The sequence below is a fragment of the Artemia franciscana genome, chromosome 13, assembly GCF_032884065.1.
Source record: "Artemia franciscana chromosome 13, ASM3288406v1, whole genome shotgun sequence".
In the NCBI taxonomy this organism is placed as follows: Eukaryota; Metazoa; Arthropoda; class Branchiopoda; order Anostraca; family Artemiidae; genus Artemia; species Artemia franciscana.
Window position 1 is genome coordinate 14,210,186 of NC_088875.1, and position 14,982 is coordinate 14,225,167.

Consider the following 14,982-nt stretch of genomic DNA (forward strand, 5'->3'; position numbering starts at 1 on the left):
TAGTTTAATGATCAATAGGATAGCGACGCATTGAAGTAAGCATTTAAATAGAAAAGTAATGGCACATTGAAACAGAGAGACCTGCCAAGAGTATATCCAACTGAACTATTAGGCAAGGGTTGATCGAAAATAATGCATTGAAGTAATATCGAGTACAATGAAAGGTGATGAAATCTGACTGTTTGAACTGGGTTATATACATCTACATCTACAATATTAGATAACAACCTACAATAACTACTGCAAGTGAAATTAAATAGTGAAGAAATGAAGGTGAATGAATAATAATGACCTGTGTAGAAACTTATACAGATTTTTAATAAGCTCTTTTACTGGACAATGAAAATGAGATCTGAATGTCTGCATTGGTTCATCATCTACATCTACCATCTATAGTGGCAATTAACAACCTACAATAGCAATAACCTCCATCTCCTACAATAGCAACTATCTACACCTTAAAAAAAAACTCAGAAAAATCGGGAATTCAATTTCTTATAGAAAAGATCTACATATGTGGTTGTGCAGTCTTCGGTATCTGATTTTTTGGTGAAGAATAGTCAAAAATAAGCTAAAACCACATGGTAACAAACAACGAAATGCATCATTAAATATGTCTAATCAGTTCTGCTTACTTATTACAAAAAAAAAAAAAAATTAGGATATTGCGGTTCTTAGATATGAATAGACCTACGTCGGCTTTGGGAGAAAAAATGTTTCACTTTGATATCCTCTGTATTTTAATTTGAGTTATTCTGAACCGTATTCATAGTTGTATTATACTAATGAAAACAATTGACGAACAAATGAATACATCACTGACTCGTTTCTTCAAATTTCAAAATAATTGTGTTGACAAGCTATTTCAAAAGAGTTTACCTTAGTTCGTTAACTTTTACAGGAATAAAGGCCACTTTTTTAATTCAGCTTGGAGTTTTTGCTGAGTAAACGTATAGAAGGTTTGGTATTAAGCATATCAACTGCAGTTTTGGATATAGAGCTGAAACTCGTTAATCTTCACTATATTTTTGAATATGGTCCTGATGCATCGGCGAGGATATTTCAGCAGTTGCTAAAGGCGCCTAATAACTATCTTATGCTCTTTCTTGACAACAATCTAAGAAGTTTACTTCTATTCAGGGCCGTACCTATAGGGGTAAAGTCTGAGCCCCCCCTTTCGTAGTTGTTGTTCTGATATTTCTGTCAAAAGCACAATTATTTTGACTTAAGCGGAGGAATTACAGTCTTGAATTTTTACTGCTGGGGCAAAGCCGTGTCAGGGGGGGGGGTGTTAATGGTTTGGGTACCCTTCCCCCCAAAAAAAAATGTTTGTGCGACTCATAAAAACGTAACAAAAATGAATATAAACAAGTTTTTGATGCATTTTTTAAAGTTTCTTAACAAACCAAATCCGTATGAATGTTTCTAATTCCTCTCATTTTCACTAAAAAGAATCATACTAATAATAGCAAACTCATTTACACAGCAAATTAATGTTACAGAGATATAGCCAAAATAAATGAGATTCAATTTCAGTGACTTAGCTTCGGGGGCCAACACCAGGGAAGCTATTTTTTTTCTGGACTTGGTGTGCTTTTGTAGCCTACTGAAGTTTTATTCTACTTTCTATAGGCCTTCTGAAAATGTTTAGATGAAATGTCATATTCTGCTTAACAATCTTTTACGTTTTTTTACATTCTTAACGTTTTACGTTAAGTATTACGTTTAAAAAAATTAATTTTACGTTCTTTTACGTTTTTGAAGTTACTTTATTTCGAATGTATGGCGAATTTAATCCATCTAAAAACTTATTTGGATTTTTAATAAGCTATTTTAGTCATTTGATATGCTGTTCGCTGATGGTGAAATTTCAAATGACCTAAAAGCTCGCTTTTGCGTAACCGTTGAAAGATGGTTTATACTTAATTTGCTTGATTTAGCTGCATGCTTATCGTATATTTTTTATTTGTTCCTAAGAGATCGATTTTAAAGCCTTTATCATTGGAAAAGCATAGATTAAGAGAAAAAAATATTCAATAACCAAAAGATCAGCTTTCTACTTAAAAAGCGTGATTTCAGAAGAACTTCAATGTAATATGAAAATCTAAAAAGTTTACAATGAATTTTAAAAACTATTCGAGACTTAAGCTAATGAAGCAGAATTAATTGTATAAATGGCTCTCATTTTCAGCTGTATCCAACACGGTACTTTTAATTAACGTAACCAAGTACAGATCATGCTTGTATATAGCCGAGAGAGGACACGGCCTGTTCAAGGACAATCTCATAATTTATTTCAAGGAGGGATAGAGATCCTAAAAATGCTTTCCTCAGAGAGTAAAGATTTGAAAAGCAGGTTTTTTTCAGGAAAAGTTCCTTTTTCAAAAGCAATAAAATTTTGTATACACTCTCCTAGTTTGGGGAAAAAAGCCCTACACTCCCTTATGTGGCTCTAAGGTTTAGCCAGAAGCTTTTGTTACGAAAATTTAGTCAACGCCGATATTCATAAGCCCCTTCAAGTTATTTTTGTTTAAGAAAGATAGTCAAATTTTACAATGTTTTAGATGTCAGAAAACAATCACAGAGCCAATATGAATTGCTTTGTTGAGAAGAAGAAAACAGATGAAATGGAAGAACAGGCAGCCAAAGATCTTTTACTACCTTTTGGCTTAAACTTTACAACTGATCCAAAATTTATCCGAACTACTGGTGAGAAAATGATGGTTGTCTGTGAAAGTGGGTCTGACCACATTAATTCAAGGTACGTTAGATAAGGCATTTTAAACCGTTTCGCATGTTAACAGTGGTAATTGTAAGACAAGTACTGATCTTCTGATTTTCTCCCTGGGGCCGGGGTAAAATGTGTGATCGGGGGCAAATCATCCAACACTTCCTGTGTTTTTCCCCGGAAATTTCTGGGTGTCCGTTTAGAGCTGTGTGGCTGAGCTTACAGAGTCACACCGCTGACCCTCCATCATAAAAAAAATTACCAGAGACACCGGGACTCGAACCCCTGCCCTTACGGACACAGGATTGGAAATCCATCTCGCTAACCGAACACGGTAGTAAAATGCGTGGTTTTAGCAAATAAAATATTCATCAAAAATACATTTTGGCATGTGTTTATACCCTTAGTTATTTGTATTTTAAGGCTTGTCGTTAACCAGGAGTTATAATTTAAGCTAGATACCTTTTTTGGACAGAGCAAAAACTTCTTGTGTTGCAATAATTTTGGAACTCAACTGTCTGTGGGTGAGACTGGGAGCCTAGTTTCCTTATCTTTGAAAGAATCTAGCTCTGTCGATCCAGATATGTACTTTCCAGGGGCTAACATAAGTTTGAAATTAACATTAATGAAAAATATGATTCTTTAATTTTGAGAATTAATGAGGGTTAGAGAACTAAAATTTGACAGCTATTAAATAGCAGATATGAGATAATTGTAGGTCTTTTTTTCGATTTAATTATAATTCTTAAGAATGGGCAAAAGACCTGAAGCAAGAAGGACAGAATGATCACGTAAGGTCGGATAGCATTTGGCCAGACCACTTTCTATTTCACAACTTGCGACAAAATTTACGTAACGAGTCAGGATGTTTGGTGGAACTGGATGAACTTTGGCGATCTGTGTATAATCCGAAAAACTAATAAAAAAAAGACTCTAAATAATAGAAAAGTCATTTTTTTAACATTAAATGAGTGAGCAAAAGGTTTTGTTGCTGTTAGGAGTTTTCTTTTTTTAACACGGAAATTACAGCTGAAACACAGATTATATTTCTGATACACATTATTTCTAAGGTTACTGTAACATGCAGAAAACATCCTTGTCTTGTCCAATATTACCAAATGCTTATTCTCTCCCCGTCAAAGATATTGATCATATAGGTCGCAAAAATCAACAATCATCAAGTTGATGCGCAGAAGTTCGTAATGGGCAAAAAGGGCAAATTTGACAGGCGTATCAAGGATAGGACTTTAAAATAAATTAGATTCAATTTCGCGATTTGACCGTCTGGTGGGGGGGGGGGTTGATTAATTCGGAAAAAATAGAAAAAAGAAGTATTTTTAACTTGCGAACGGGTGATTGGATCTTAATGAAATTTGATGTTTGGAAGGATATCGTATCTCAGAGCTCTTATTTTAAATCCCGACCAGATCCGGTGACATTGGGGGGAGTTGGGGGGGGGGGCTAAAATCTTTGAAAACACTCAGAATGGGGGGATCGGGATGAAACTTGGTGGGAAAATAATCAGAAGTCCTAGATACGTGATTGACATAGCCAGATTGGATCTTCTTTGTTTGGGGGGGGGGATCATGTCTCAGAACTCTTATTTTAAATCCCGACCGGATCCGTTGAAGGGGAAGATGGGGGAGGGGGGAACCTAAAATCTTGGAAAACGCTTAGAGTGGAGGGATCGGGATGAAACCTGGTGGGAAAAATAAGCACAAGTCCTAGGTACGGTATTGACATAACCAGAACAGATCAGCTCTCTTTGGGGGAATTGGGGGGAGGGTTAATTCTAAAAAATAAGAAAAATTGAGGTATTTTTGACTTACGAAAGAGTGGTCGTATCTTAATTAAATTTCATATTTAGAAGGACCTCTAAACTTAGATCTCTTATTTTAAATCCCGACCGGATCCAGTGTCATTAGGGGGGGGGGGGGAATCTTGGAAAACGTTTAAAGCGGAGATATCAGGATGAAACTTGGTGGAAAGAATATGCGCAAGTCCAAGATAGGTGACTGACATAACTGGACCGGATCCGCTTTCTTTGGTGGAGTTGGGGTGAGGGAGGAATTTGGAAAAATTAGAAAAATGAGGTATTTGTAACTTACGAACGGGTGATCAAATCTTAATGGAAATTGATATTTAGAAGGATCTTGTGCTTTAAAACTCTCATTTTGAATCTTCACCAGATCCGGTGACATTGAAGGGAGTTGGAGGGGGAAACCAGAATTTTTTGAAAACCTGAAAATCGAGGTATCTTACGAATGGGGGATCGGATCTTAATGGAACTTGATATATAGAAGAATCTTATGTCTCAGATGCTCTATTTTCAATCCGAATCGGATCCGCGGACATAGAGGGTTGGAGGTGGGAAACAGAAATCTTGGAAAACCCTTAGAGTGGAGAGATCGGGATGAAACTTGATGGGAAGAATAAACACAGGTTATAGATACGAGATTGACATAATTGATACGGATCCGTTCTCTTTGAAGGAGCTGGGGGTTGTTAATTTAGAAAAATCAGAAAAATTGAGGTATTATTAGCTTAAGTACGGGTGACCAGATCTTAATGAAATTTGATATTTAGAAGGAACTCATGTCTCAGAGCTCTTATTTCAAATCCCGACCACATCTTTTGACATTGGGGGAGTTGGAGGGGGAAACCGAAAATCTTGGAAAACGCTTATAAATGTCGTATATACGTGGTTGACGTAACCGGACTGGATCCGCTCTCTTTGGTGGAGTTAGGTGGTGGGGTTCAGTGCTTTGGCGAGTTTGGTGCTTCTGGACGTGCTAGGACGATGAAAAGTGGTAGGCGTGTCAGGGAGCTGCACAAATTGACTTGATAAAGTCATTTTCCCCGATTCGACCATATGGGGGGCTGAAGGGAGAGGAAAAATTAGAAAAATTGAGTTATTTTTAACTTACGAGTGGGTGATCGGATCTTGATGAATTTTTACATTTAGAAGGACTCGTGACTCAGAGCTCTTATTTTAAATCCTGACCAGCATTAAGCCTCTGATTTTCCTTTTAAAGCAATCTATCGATTCTTTGAATTTTGCTAGAGCTCGTACCATATGAGCTCCTGGCTCTTCCGACCTCGTCACAAGTGCCAGATGAGCTCTTAGCTCTTGTTCTAAATTCACATTCAATTTTCAATTAGAATGGAAAGACAGCCTGACCCAAGAAATTATTCATTTTCACTTAAATACTATTATATTCAATTCAGTGTAAATTAAATATTCAAATATTAATCTACATAAGCCACCTCTTGCTTCAAATCTTTTTTTGTAATCGAGTTTATGCGTGCATTTCCAAATATTTTTTTTTTGTTCCAGAGGACCTTCAATGCCATACTTACCGTTTGAAGGACCATTACCCGGGCCTTTACCAATCATGGTAGGGCCAATGCCTTTCTCTTTCAATGGCCCAATCCCTCAAGAACCTATGCGTCCAAACCATCCCCCACAAATTCCTATCGAAATTGTACGTGAAATTGTCAATGAAAGCCCTGTAAAAGTACAAGGGGATGGTCCAGCACAGTTTTTGAGACACCCACCGCCACCTCCAGTTCATATGCCACAAAGACCTGTCTCTGATAGAAGAGCAAATGGCCGAGCAATGATCTTTGACCAGCCTGCTGTTGCGATGAGGCCCCCCATGGAGGAACAAAAAAGATTCCCACAACCAACCGGACGAGGTAATGCAGTTTCAATTCAATCAAGTTTAGTTTTTACTTCAATTCAGTTCAATTTGTCATTCTCGTCACGCCTACATTATAACTGAAGATAAAACAAAATTAAAGTAAACTATTTCACACTGCTCTCCAGATCTTCGAAAATCTTGAAACGCTAATGGTTAAACTTGGAAATATTTTAGTGCGATTTAACCTTGACCTCTTTAAATGACATAATGGTGAGAAAAAAAGATACTAAATTAACTTTTGCTAATGCAAAATGTTTTTCATTTTTACCTCTATTTTCTATATATGTTTGCGCGCACATTCGGGGGAGGAGAGGGGGGAGGCTGTTAAGGGCCTGTGATCTGAGGGGGGAGGTTGTTAAGGGCCTGTGATCTGAGGCCTCTGTATAAATTGGAAAACGGACCTAAAACGCAGATTTTATCAGTAATACATTTTCAGTTCACTTCAGTTTTATTTTCATAACAAATAGAACAAGAAAAAACTAAACAATAATAATTTATATATGCCCTCAAGGGTAAGATTCAGAGCAAACGAACAATTAATAAAATTGATCAAAAAAGTAATAATTAATAATTGCGCTTACACCCTTTTATAAGGGTTAATTTGGTTTAATATTACAAGCATGAATGATACTACTCGAAAAATTTATTCCGCGGAGGTAGAGACCTTGCCATAGAATTTAAAGCAGCACTCATTCAAACAGTAAGTAAAAATAAATTACCATTAAGCAGGGACGTATCAAGGACTTTTTTGGGGGGACAAACAAAAAAGATTTGTTTTTGATGGGGGGGGGGCAACTAAAAAAAACTTAAAAATCGCATTGAAAATTAGTTTATATTCATTTTTGTTACATTTTTACAAGTCAGAAAAAAATTTCAGGGGGGCCTAACTACTACCCCTCCCCCTGGATACGGTATTTTACGGGGAAAAGGAAGACGTTTTTTACCAGAAATTTTACAGGGAAAAAGAAGAGACTACTGAGAAGGAAAGTGTTCGTATTAGAGACCATAATATAAATAAAAAAAAAAAAAATAATCAAAGTTAGTTTGCCATCAAGTTCAAAATTTGTATTAAAACTAAATAACTAAACCTAAATGTTTCTAGAATACATTTAGGAACCGGAAATGATTTATATTTCCTGTAGGTGCTTCCATTGTTTTAAAATTTTCATGATGGAAAAATTTTGCTCTGTATATCTACTCAGCAGTGTGCAATATCCCGACATAAGGAGAAGAATGAGCGGAAATCATTTAAAATATTGTTACTGGATATGTATGTTTTTCTAAGGTCTTTCTAAAATAAATGTTATTCTTCTTAAAGGAGATAACTACTCCATATTTTGCTTAAAATCTAGATAATTTTTCTCTTCTGAGCAACAGAGTGGAAATATTTAGAGTAGGACCCAAGGCCGTATCCAGGAGGGACTCTACTGGGTTTAACCCCAACCCCCGATATTTTTTTCAGACTCGTAAAAGCGTGACACAATTGTATATAAAGAAATTTTTGATTTGTCAAAAAAAATTCCCCCACCCCCAAAATAGATCATGAATACGCAGTTGGTAAGACCAAAGAGTGTGGACAACTTCTAAAAGTGGAAATTGGCACTAGTGTTGATAAAAGAAAAACACCAACGCCATCTAGAGGTTGTTGTCTTTCCATTTCTTCAAATTTCTGAATTGTATTTTTCTCTTAAACTAAAGTTTAACAATTATTACTACAGTAATTTTATGGGTTGTGCTAGTTACAATGCGCTAATTACGGGTTGCGCTAATTTCCCTTTATTATTAAAATTTTAAAAATGCCAAGAAATGTCAGACGCTAGGTGACTTTAGTGATTTTTTTTATCAACACTAGAGCAAGTTTCCATTTTCATATGTTACCCAAACTCCTTGGATAGGGAGCGAAAATATTTAGGTTAGGACTTAAGAGAAAGTACTTAAGCCAAAAATCCCACCGTACCTTACACAAATCCAAGTGGCATTTCCATATCCCCAATAAATCAATGCTTTTGTTTGCTTCTCAACTACGCATTACCCAAAGCTATATTAAAAGAATCATATAAATAAATAAATTAATTTAAGCAAAATTAATCCCTTAAGTATAAAATTATTTTCAATTAAGTAAGTTCTAATTAGTTTACTTTGAGAGACATGTTTTTCAAAGCAAAGGATCGAAAGAACATGGAGGTTATAACTACAACCGTGATTTCCATTTTGATCAAAATAAATCTTTTCAGAAATACCATATATCATAAATTCACACGCAAATAGCTTTTTATCAAGATTGGAGAAATTCGTCTGCAATAATGTATATTTTAGCCTGCATTTTTTACTTTAGAAAAGTAGTTAGAAAAAAGATCACCAAAAAAGTATATTTTGCTCTCTAAACAAAGATTCATTTAATTTTAGTTTCTTGTCTAATCCTTCTACCGTTTCTAGTCTTTCTATCGTATGTCACAACTTCAAACACAAATATCTTTTATTAAAATCCAAAAAAATCATTAACACTAATTTACAGTTAGCCCGCATTTTTTGCGTTAGAAAAATAGTCGGATAAAAGAATCACCTAAAAAGTATTTTTTACTCTATAAACAAAGATTCATTTAATTTTAATTTCTTGTCTAATCCGTCTACTGTTTCTAATCTTTCTATCGTATATAATAACTCAAACGCAAACAACTTTTATCAAACTCCATGAAATTCACCAGTACTAATTTGCATTTTAGCCTACACTTTTTACTTTAGAAAAGTGATCAGAAAAACGAATCACTTGAAAGGTGCATTTTTGCTGTCTAAGGAAAGATTAACTTAATTTTGATTTCTTGATTAATCCTTCTGCTGTTTCTAACCTTTCTATCGTATATCATAACTTCACACGCATATAACTTTTATTAAAATTCAAAAAAACTGTCAGGACTAATTTCAATTTTAGCCTACATCTTTTACTTTTGAATATTATTCAGAAAAAAAAAAGAATCACCTAAAAAGTATATTTTCGCTCTCTGAATAAAGATTCATTCAATTTTAATTGTATATCTGATCTTTCTACTGTTTAGATATGTATAGATGGAAAAAATTACCTGATGGTAAAATTTGGTCTTAAAAAGAAATTCATTTAATGATGTTTTCTTGTCTATTAGTTTCTTGTGAGCCTAAACACAAAATGCAGTTACCATGCGGTGATAAATGGACTGGCTTCAAAGCTTTCTATCTGAATTTTTAATTACTTCTAATTCTTTATAAAGGTTTTCTTTTGAATTCAGTTAATTAAAAAACTTTGATTTTTCTATAAACTTATTTTAACTTTCAGCAGATATACCTACCTCCAAAACTTTTCTCATTGTGCCTTGTTTAAAATAAAGATTTATAGTGCAGAGTTTTCCATGCGGCAAAAAAATTAATTACAAATTCATTCAAATACAGTCTCATTTTCTTATCTACTTTTATCTACTGAAATTGATCACAATCCATGAAAACTCTTAAACTTTTCTCTAATTCGTATCTGCTTTTGTAACTAAAATTTTCCCGCGGACAGATATAACATATATTTTGCTACTTTTGTAAAAAAAAAGTTGAGGGGTAGCTTTGAAATCAGGCCCCCCCACAGGGCAAGGCCATCCACAGACTGCAGACCTAAGATGACTGTTTTTAATTTTTCTTAGAGGGAACCCTTGCTAATAATCTTAAGGTGCTACTTTAATTTCTTTTAAGAAATCCATTGGAAATATTGAAAATAGTGTCCTAAAATATAATTGCCCCCAAATGCAAAACCTAGTCTGAGAGTAAATCCTCAGTCAAAGAGAAATTTGGTTTAAGTTAAAATAGTAATGAATACTAACGCATTTAAGTCTCTTGTTATTATTAATGGTACCCAAAGAAGAGGTCACAGAGAAACGGCTTTTCTCTTTTGACATAATAAACTAAAAAAAAGGTTATAAATTTTGAAAAAACTTAATGTGTATCTGCCACTTTTTCTTTCTTTTTTTTTTTTTTTGTTCTAGAAATAGCTAATTAGAAAAAAAAACTACGGGAAATTTTTGTTTGTTTTCATCGTTGACGATTTTCGCTTGTTTACACTTTCTCCTCAAATATATTTAATCTGTATGCCATATTGACGTTGCATTTCTTTTTATGGTCATAGACCCTTCGGATATTTGCCATTCAGTTATATTTGTTTTGTATACTTTAGATTCGATTTAATTTAGCGATCTATCAGAAGAAGATGAAATAAAGAATTACGGTAACACTGTCTACCCGATTATAGCAGGCTCTACACGAATAATGAAAAAAAATACCCTTCTCTGTGACATTTCCCGCAAAAAAAACGAAAATTCGAACATAAACTACAGATGACACTAACAGGGTTGAGGGTAAGCTGAATAAAACTGGTGAAATAGAAAATAGACTGGTGGTGAAAAAACAAAAACAAAAACCACCGACATTAATTTATCTTTTTCCTCTTGTATTGGTCATAAGTGTCGATGCAAATTTTTCATAAAGTAGGGGGGAGGGGGTAAAGTGTGAAATTTTATTAATTATTAAAAATTTAACTATTTGTTGACTATTTTCATCTTTCCAAGACGAGGGAGTCAATTTGTTTGAATTGGTTAAAGAAGCTAACACAGCCTCAAAATCAATCTAATTTTAAAAAATTGATAAAACTTAAAAATTGATAAAACTTAAAAAACTGATAAAACGGGTAACTCAATTTCTAATAAAAGGAACTTCATATGCAGGGTTCGGTAGTAGCGGGTACCAAATTTAAAAATAAGAAATGTGGGGTGAAAAACCAGCTAAAACAAAATAGACATTTATTGTACAAGGCAAACTAAGAAATAAACGTTTCTTCATAAAGTGTAGTTTTCTCATGGGGTTAATAGGTTGTCATTGTTTGAGTTTTTTATGAACAAAAAGTGTTGTCAAAAGTGACCAATTAATTCTGTATATTACTTTTCACGGTCTAACGGGGCAACTCTGACGAAAATGCAGCACTGCCATAAAAACTTCATAATTTTGAAAAACCCAAAAGAGAAAGCTTTGAAAATCGTACTTTTCAATTATGAATGGATCTAAACTACCAGGGGACTAATAATGTTCTTATTTTGATTTCCTTGGTACTTTGATAGCCTGCAGCCCCGCCTGGTTCAGTTAATTAATAAAGCAGTATATTGTATAGCATAAATTTTCCAAGATACCCTAAAACTAAAACAAAATTGCAAAGTTAAACACTTGTTTGTAGAAGATAAAAGAAGGTTAAAAATTCTAACTATTTTTTAATTTTAGAAAAGGAAAACCAATAAATTTTGTAAACCAGGAGGAACTTTTGATTGTTTCGAAAAACAAAAAAAAATGTAGGAAACATACTGCATTAATTGATGGACTGTCTTATGTTAAAAGGACATGATATAGACATCAGTTAGACAAAGGCTTCACACTTTTACATCTTTTGAATTGTGGCAGCCAGCCACCCTGTAGTTTTAGGCTGTAAGAATGACATATCTGATTAAATTCTAACCTTTCAAAAGCTGATATAAATAATAAAGGTTTGCATTCCCTGTGAAATATGCGATTTGGAACAAGCCGACAGCTTTAACTTGGGTCAGAAAGACAAGATACTTATGTCATAAGGTCCATTACTTTCGGATTCACCCAGCTTGAACGTTGATATTGCTTAGACTTTTCTCCTGAGGTTGATATAAGCTTGTTAAAGAAGCAGGAAACTTTGCTGTTTTCCAATGTTTTCGACGTTTACTTTTGTTTTCAACGAATTTTTCAATCGAAAAAATGCGAAGCAAATTTCCAAAATGTAATTTGACGAAAAGATGAAGCAGTATCTTAATGTTTAAATAGCTGAAAACCCGATCCCCACCAGAAAACCATGAAAATAAATACACGTGGAACATAAGCCGTAAACTAGGTTTGCACTAAAGCTATCATTTTTTTTTTCAATTCGCGTTATTTAAAAAAAATATATACAATGAATAGGTGTTAAAACACAATGAATAGGTGTTAAGAACTCGGTTCTTTGGCACTCAGGTTGGACTTCTTTAGATTTAAGGTTGTGGTAGCTGTTTATAATTTTGACATCCAAGATTAGAAGGGACCCAAAAAGGTAACACTGATAACGATTTTCAGTGCAATGGGAGATGAGTAAAGTAATGCAGATGACATTATAGTGCCCCCATGCATACAGGGTTCCAGCAGGAGTATTGCAGGCTAAAATTATTATGCTACGAAAAAAAAAAGTCAGTAGTATTTATAGAATAGAATAGCGGACAGATTTTTGTTGCTACATTATTTTCACAACTCCTAAACCCCCCCCCCCCCTCCCAGCAACCCCTAGAACCAAAAACATGGAGTCACAAAAATTAAACATGCATTTACCTTGAAAGTATATATGGTTACCCTACCTAGTATGAACGGAGATACTATCTCGTCATCTATTTAAATTATTCATTTTTAGTGAGTGCTATAATTAAAAAGCCGCTTTCCCGACTTTAGTTTGCTTTGGGTACCAAAATCAGCAAGATGTTATCCCTGAGTTTCTATCCAAAGGAGCACCAAAAACATATAAAATTCGCCTGGTAGCGATGTTCCGATTTTAGCAAGGACAGAAAAATATGTAGCCATTGAGCTCTTAGAAGCCCGTCTGGCTGAAATAGCCAAGCAATCCTGGAAAAAATGAGGCAAACAAAAGAAAGAATAATTATAAATAGGACTTATTATTCATGTATTTATTTCTATATATACATAAATAATTAGTTAAATAAAACTGACGATCTTCAGCATAGCAGTTCGTCGAGCTGTTCAATCCCGGGCTACTTTTCACTTCATGATTCTGTTTTACTTTACAGCCATAAGTGGTGAACTCAACCTTCATCTTACTCCTCCAAAGCCACATTTTGCTGAATCTCAACTTAGACCTCAAGCCAGAAGGATGTCGATGGATGAGCTACCACCACTACCAATGCATCAGCAAATATTCCCACCGCAGCCAGTATTTGCTCCACCTCATCAACAGATGAGGAATGCTCGTGCTTCTGTGGATAGAACGCCAAATGAACCCCATTGTAAGAAATGTCCTCTCTCTTTCTCTCACTCTGTTCACACACATCATGCATATACATAAATATATATATATATATATATATATATATATATATATATATATATATATATATATATATATATATATATATATATATATATATATATATATATATATATTTATTATATATATATATATTTTATATATATATATTATATGTCATGTAGTAGACCCTAGTTTTCTCATTAATTTATTTATTGATGAATTCTTTTCATTTTTGCAAGTTTCACTTTTGCTTTTTCATGCACATTTAATTGAATCGTACTAGTCAATAAATGAAAGTTTCTTCTTAAGTAAGCGCTCCCTTTTTCTGACCTATTATGACCCCTTGTCTATAGAAGAGTGACCCCTAGGTAGGGAAGGGAAGTTTTAAATTATCAAGGCACAGGGTCATTATCCCTAAAATGCAACTTGTGATGCGTGTTCCTCATAAGAAAATTCTGAAAGGGATCTACAGAGTCAAAAATCTGAATTTATCGCGAATGAGCTATAATTAAATAAAAACGATAAGAAAAATACCGTAGCACAGAAAGGTTGAGATGGCTAGGGCACGTTCCGCGGATGAAGAAGGACAGACGGCCAAAGATTGACATTTTCGGCCAACCGTCTTGGGCTAAACGGGAAGCAGGTGGTCCGCGGTTGGGGTGGGAGGATGTCGTAAAGAAAGATTTAAGGGAAATAGGAACTTCCTGGGAGGATGAGGATGGAGGACGAGCTTGCATAGCTGGGTTGGCCTCAGGTGGCTAGGTGCTGCAGTGAGTTGTTAGTATTAGTAGAAGTAAATATGGTAACAACAAAATTCATCTTTTATTGCAAAACTTGAATAGCCTTTAAAAGGAAAAGAAAAAGAATTCGTTCTGTCTTTTTAGACCAACTCTTTAGATAGTATCTAAAACAAAATAATTGATGATGAAAAAAACTGACAGTCAATCAATTTAAACCATATGTCTAGTATTTTGGAAGTGCAAAAATTCTCACTGTGCAGGCTGATTTATTCTTTGAAAAATGTATGTATTTTTTTTCTTTTCCATAGTTATCCAGCCACGATCTGCTGACGTTAAGAAGAGACAGAAGAGATGTTCATGCGACTGCGCATGCTGAAATTTTTAATTATGCGTTTCGTCTTAAATGTAGCACTTGTTATACTTTTATTATATTTTTTGTATACACTATTCGAATAGATATTTCGGTATTAAAACTTTCAGATAATTAATTGTAAATTAATGTCGAACTTGGTTGAAATGTTATGGAATTTTACACGATGAAGACTTATGTCCTAAGCCCTGCCCTGCACACTGGACAAGAACAGTCAAACATAAAGGAATGTTGTTATGAAAAGTCAGAAATAGCGTTGCCAACGCGGTATAACTATACCGTCTTCGGTACAATTCGGAGGTCTTGGTAAAATCCGGTACATTTGAAAGTTTTTTGATACAATAACAATT

The 14,982-nt window shown here is 34.4% G+C and overlaps 1 protein-coding gene across 1 annotated transcript in view; it reads left to right on the top strand.

Annotated features, from left to right (window-relative positions):
* The window catches only part of LOC136034561 (uncharacterized), a 66,201-nt gene extending 51,451 nt beyond the window's left edge, over positions 1 to 14,750 (top strand). Inside the window, exons 4-7 of the mRNA XM_065715804.1 lie at positions 2,565 to 2,761; positions 6,066 to 6,427; positions 13,284 to 13,499; positions 14,571 to 14,750. Of these exons, the coding sequence (XP_065571876.1) occupies positions 2,565 to 2,761; positions 6,066 to 6,427; positions 13,284 to 13,499; positions 14,571 to 14,638 (843 nt within the window). The 3' untranslated portion in view covers positions 14,639 to 14,750. The remainder of the gene's footprint in view (positions 1 to 2,564; positions 2,762 to 6,065; positions 6,428 to 13,283; positions 13,500 to 14,570) is intronic.
* Positions 14,751 to 14,982: the final 232 nt, after the last annotated feature.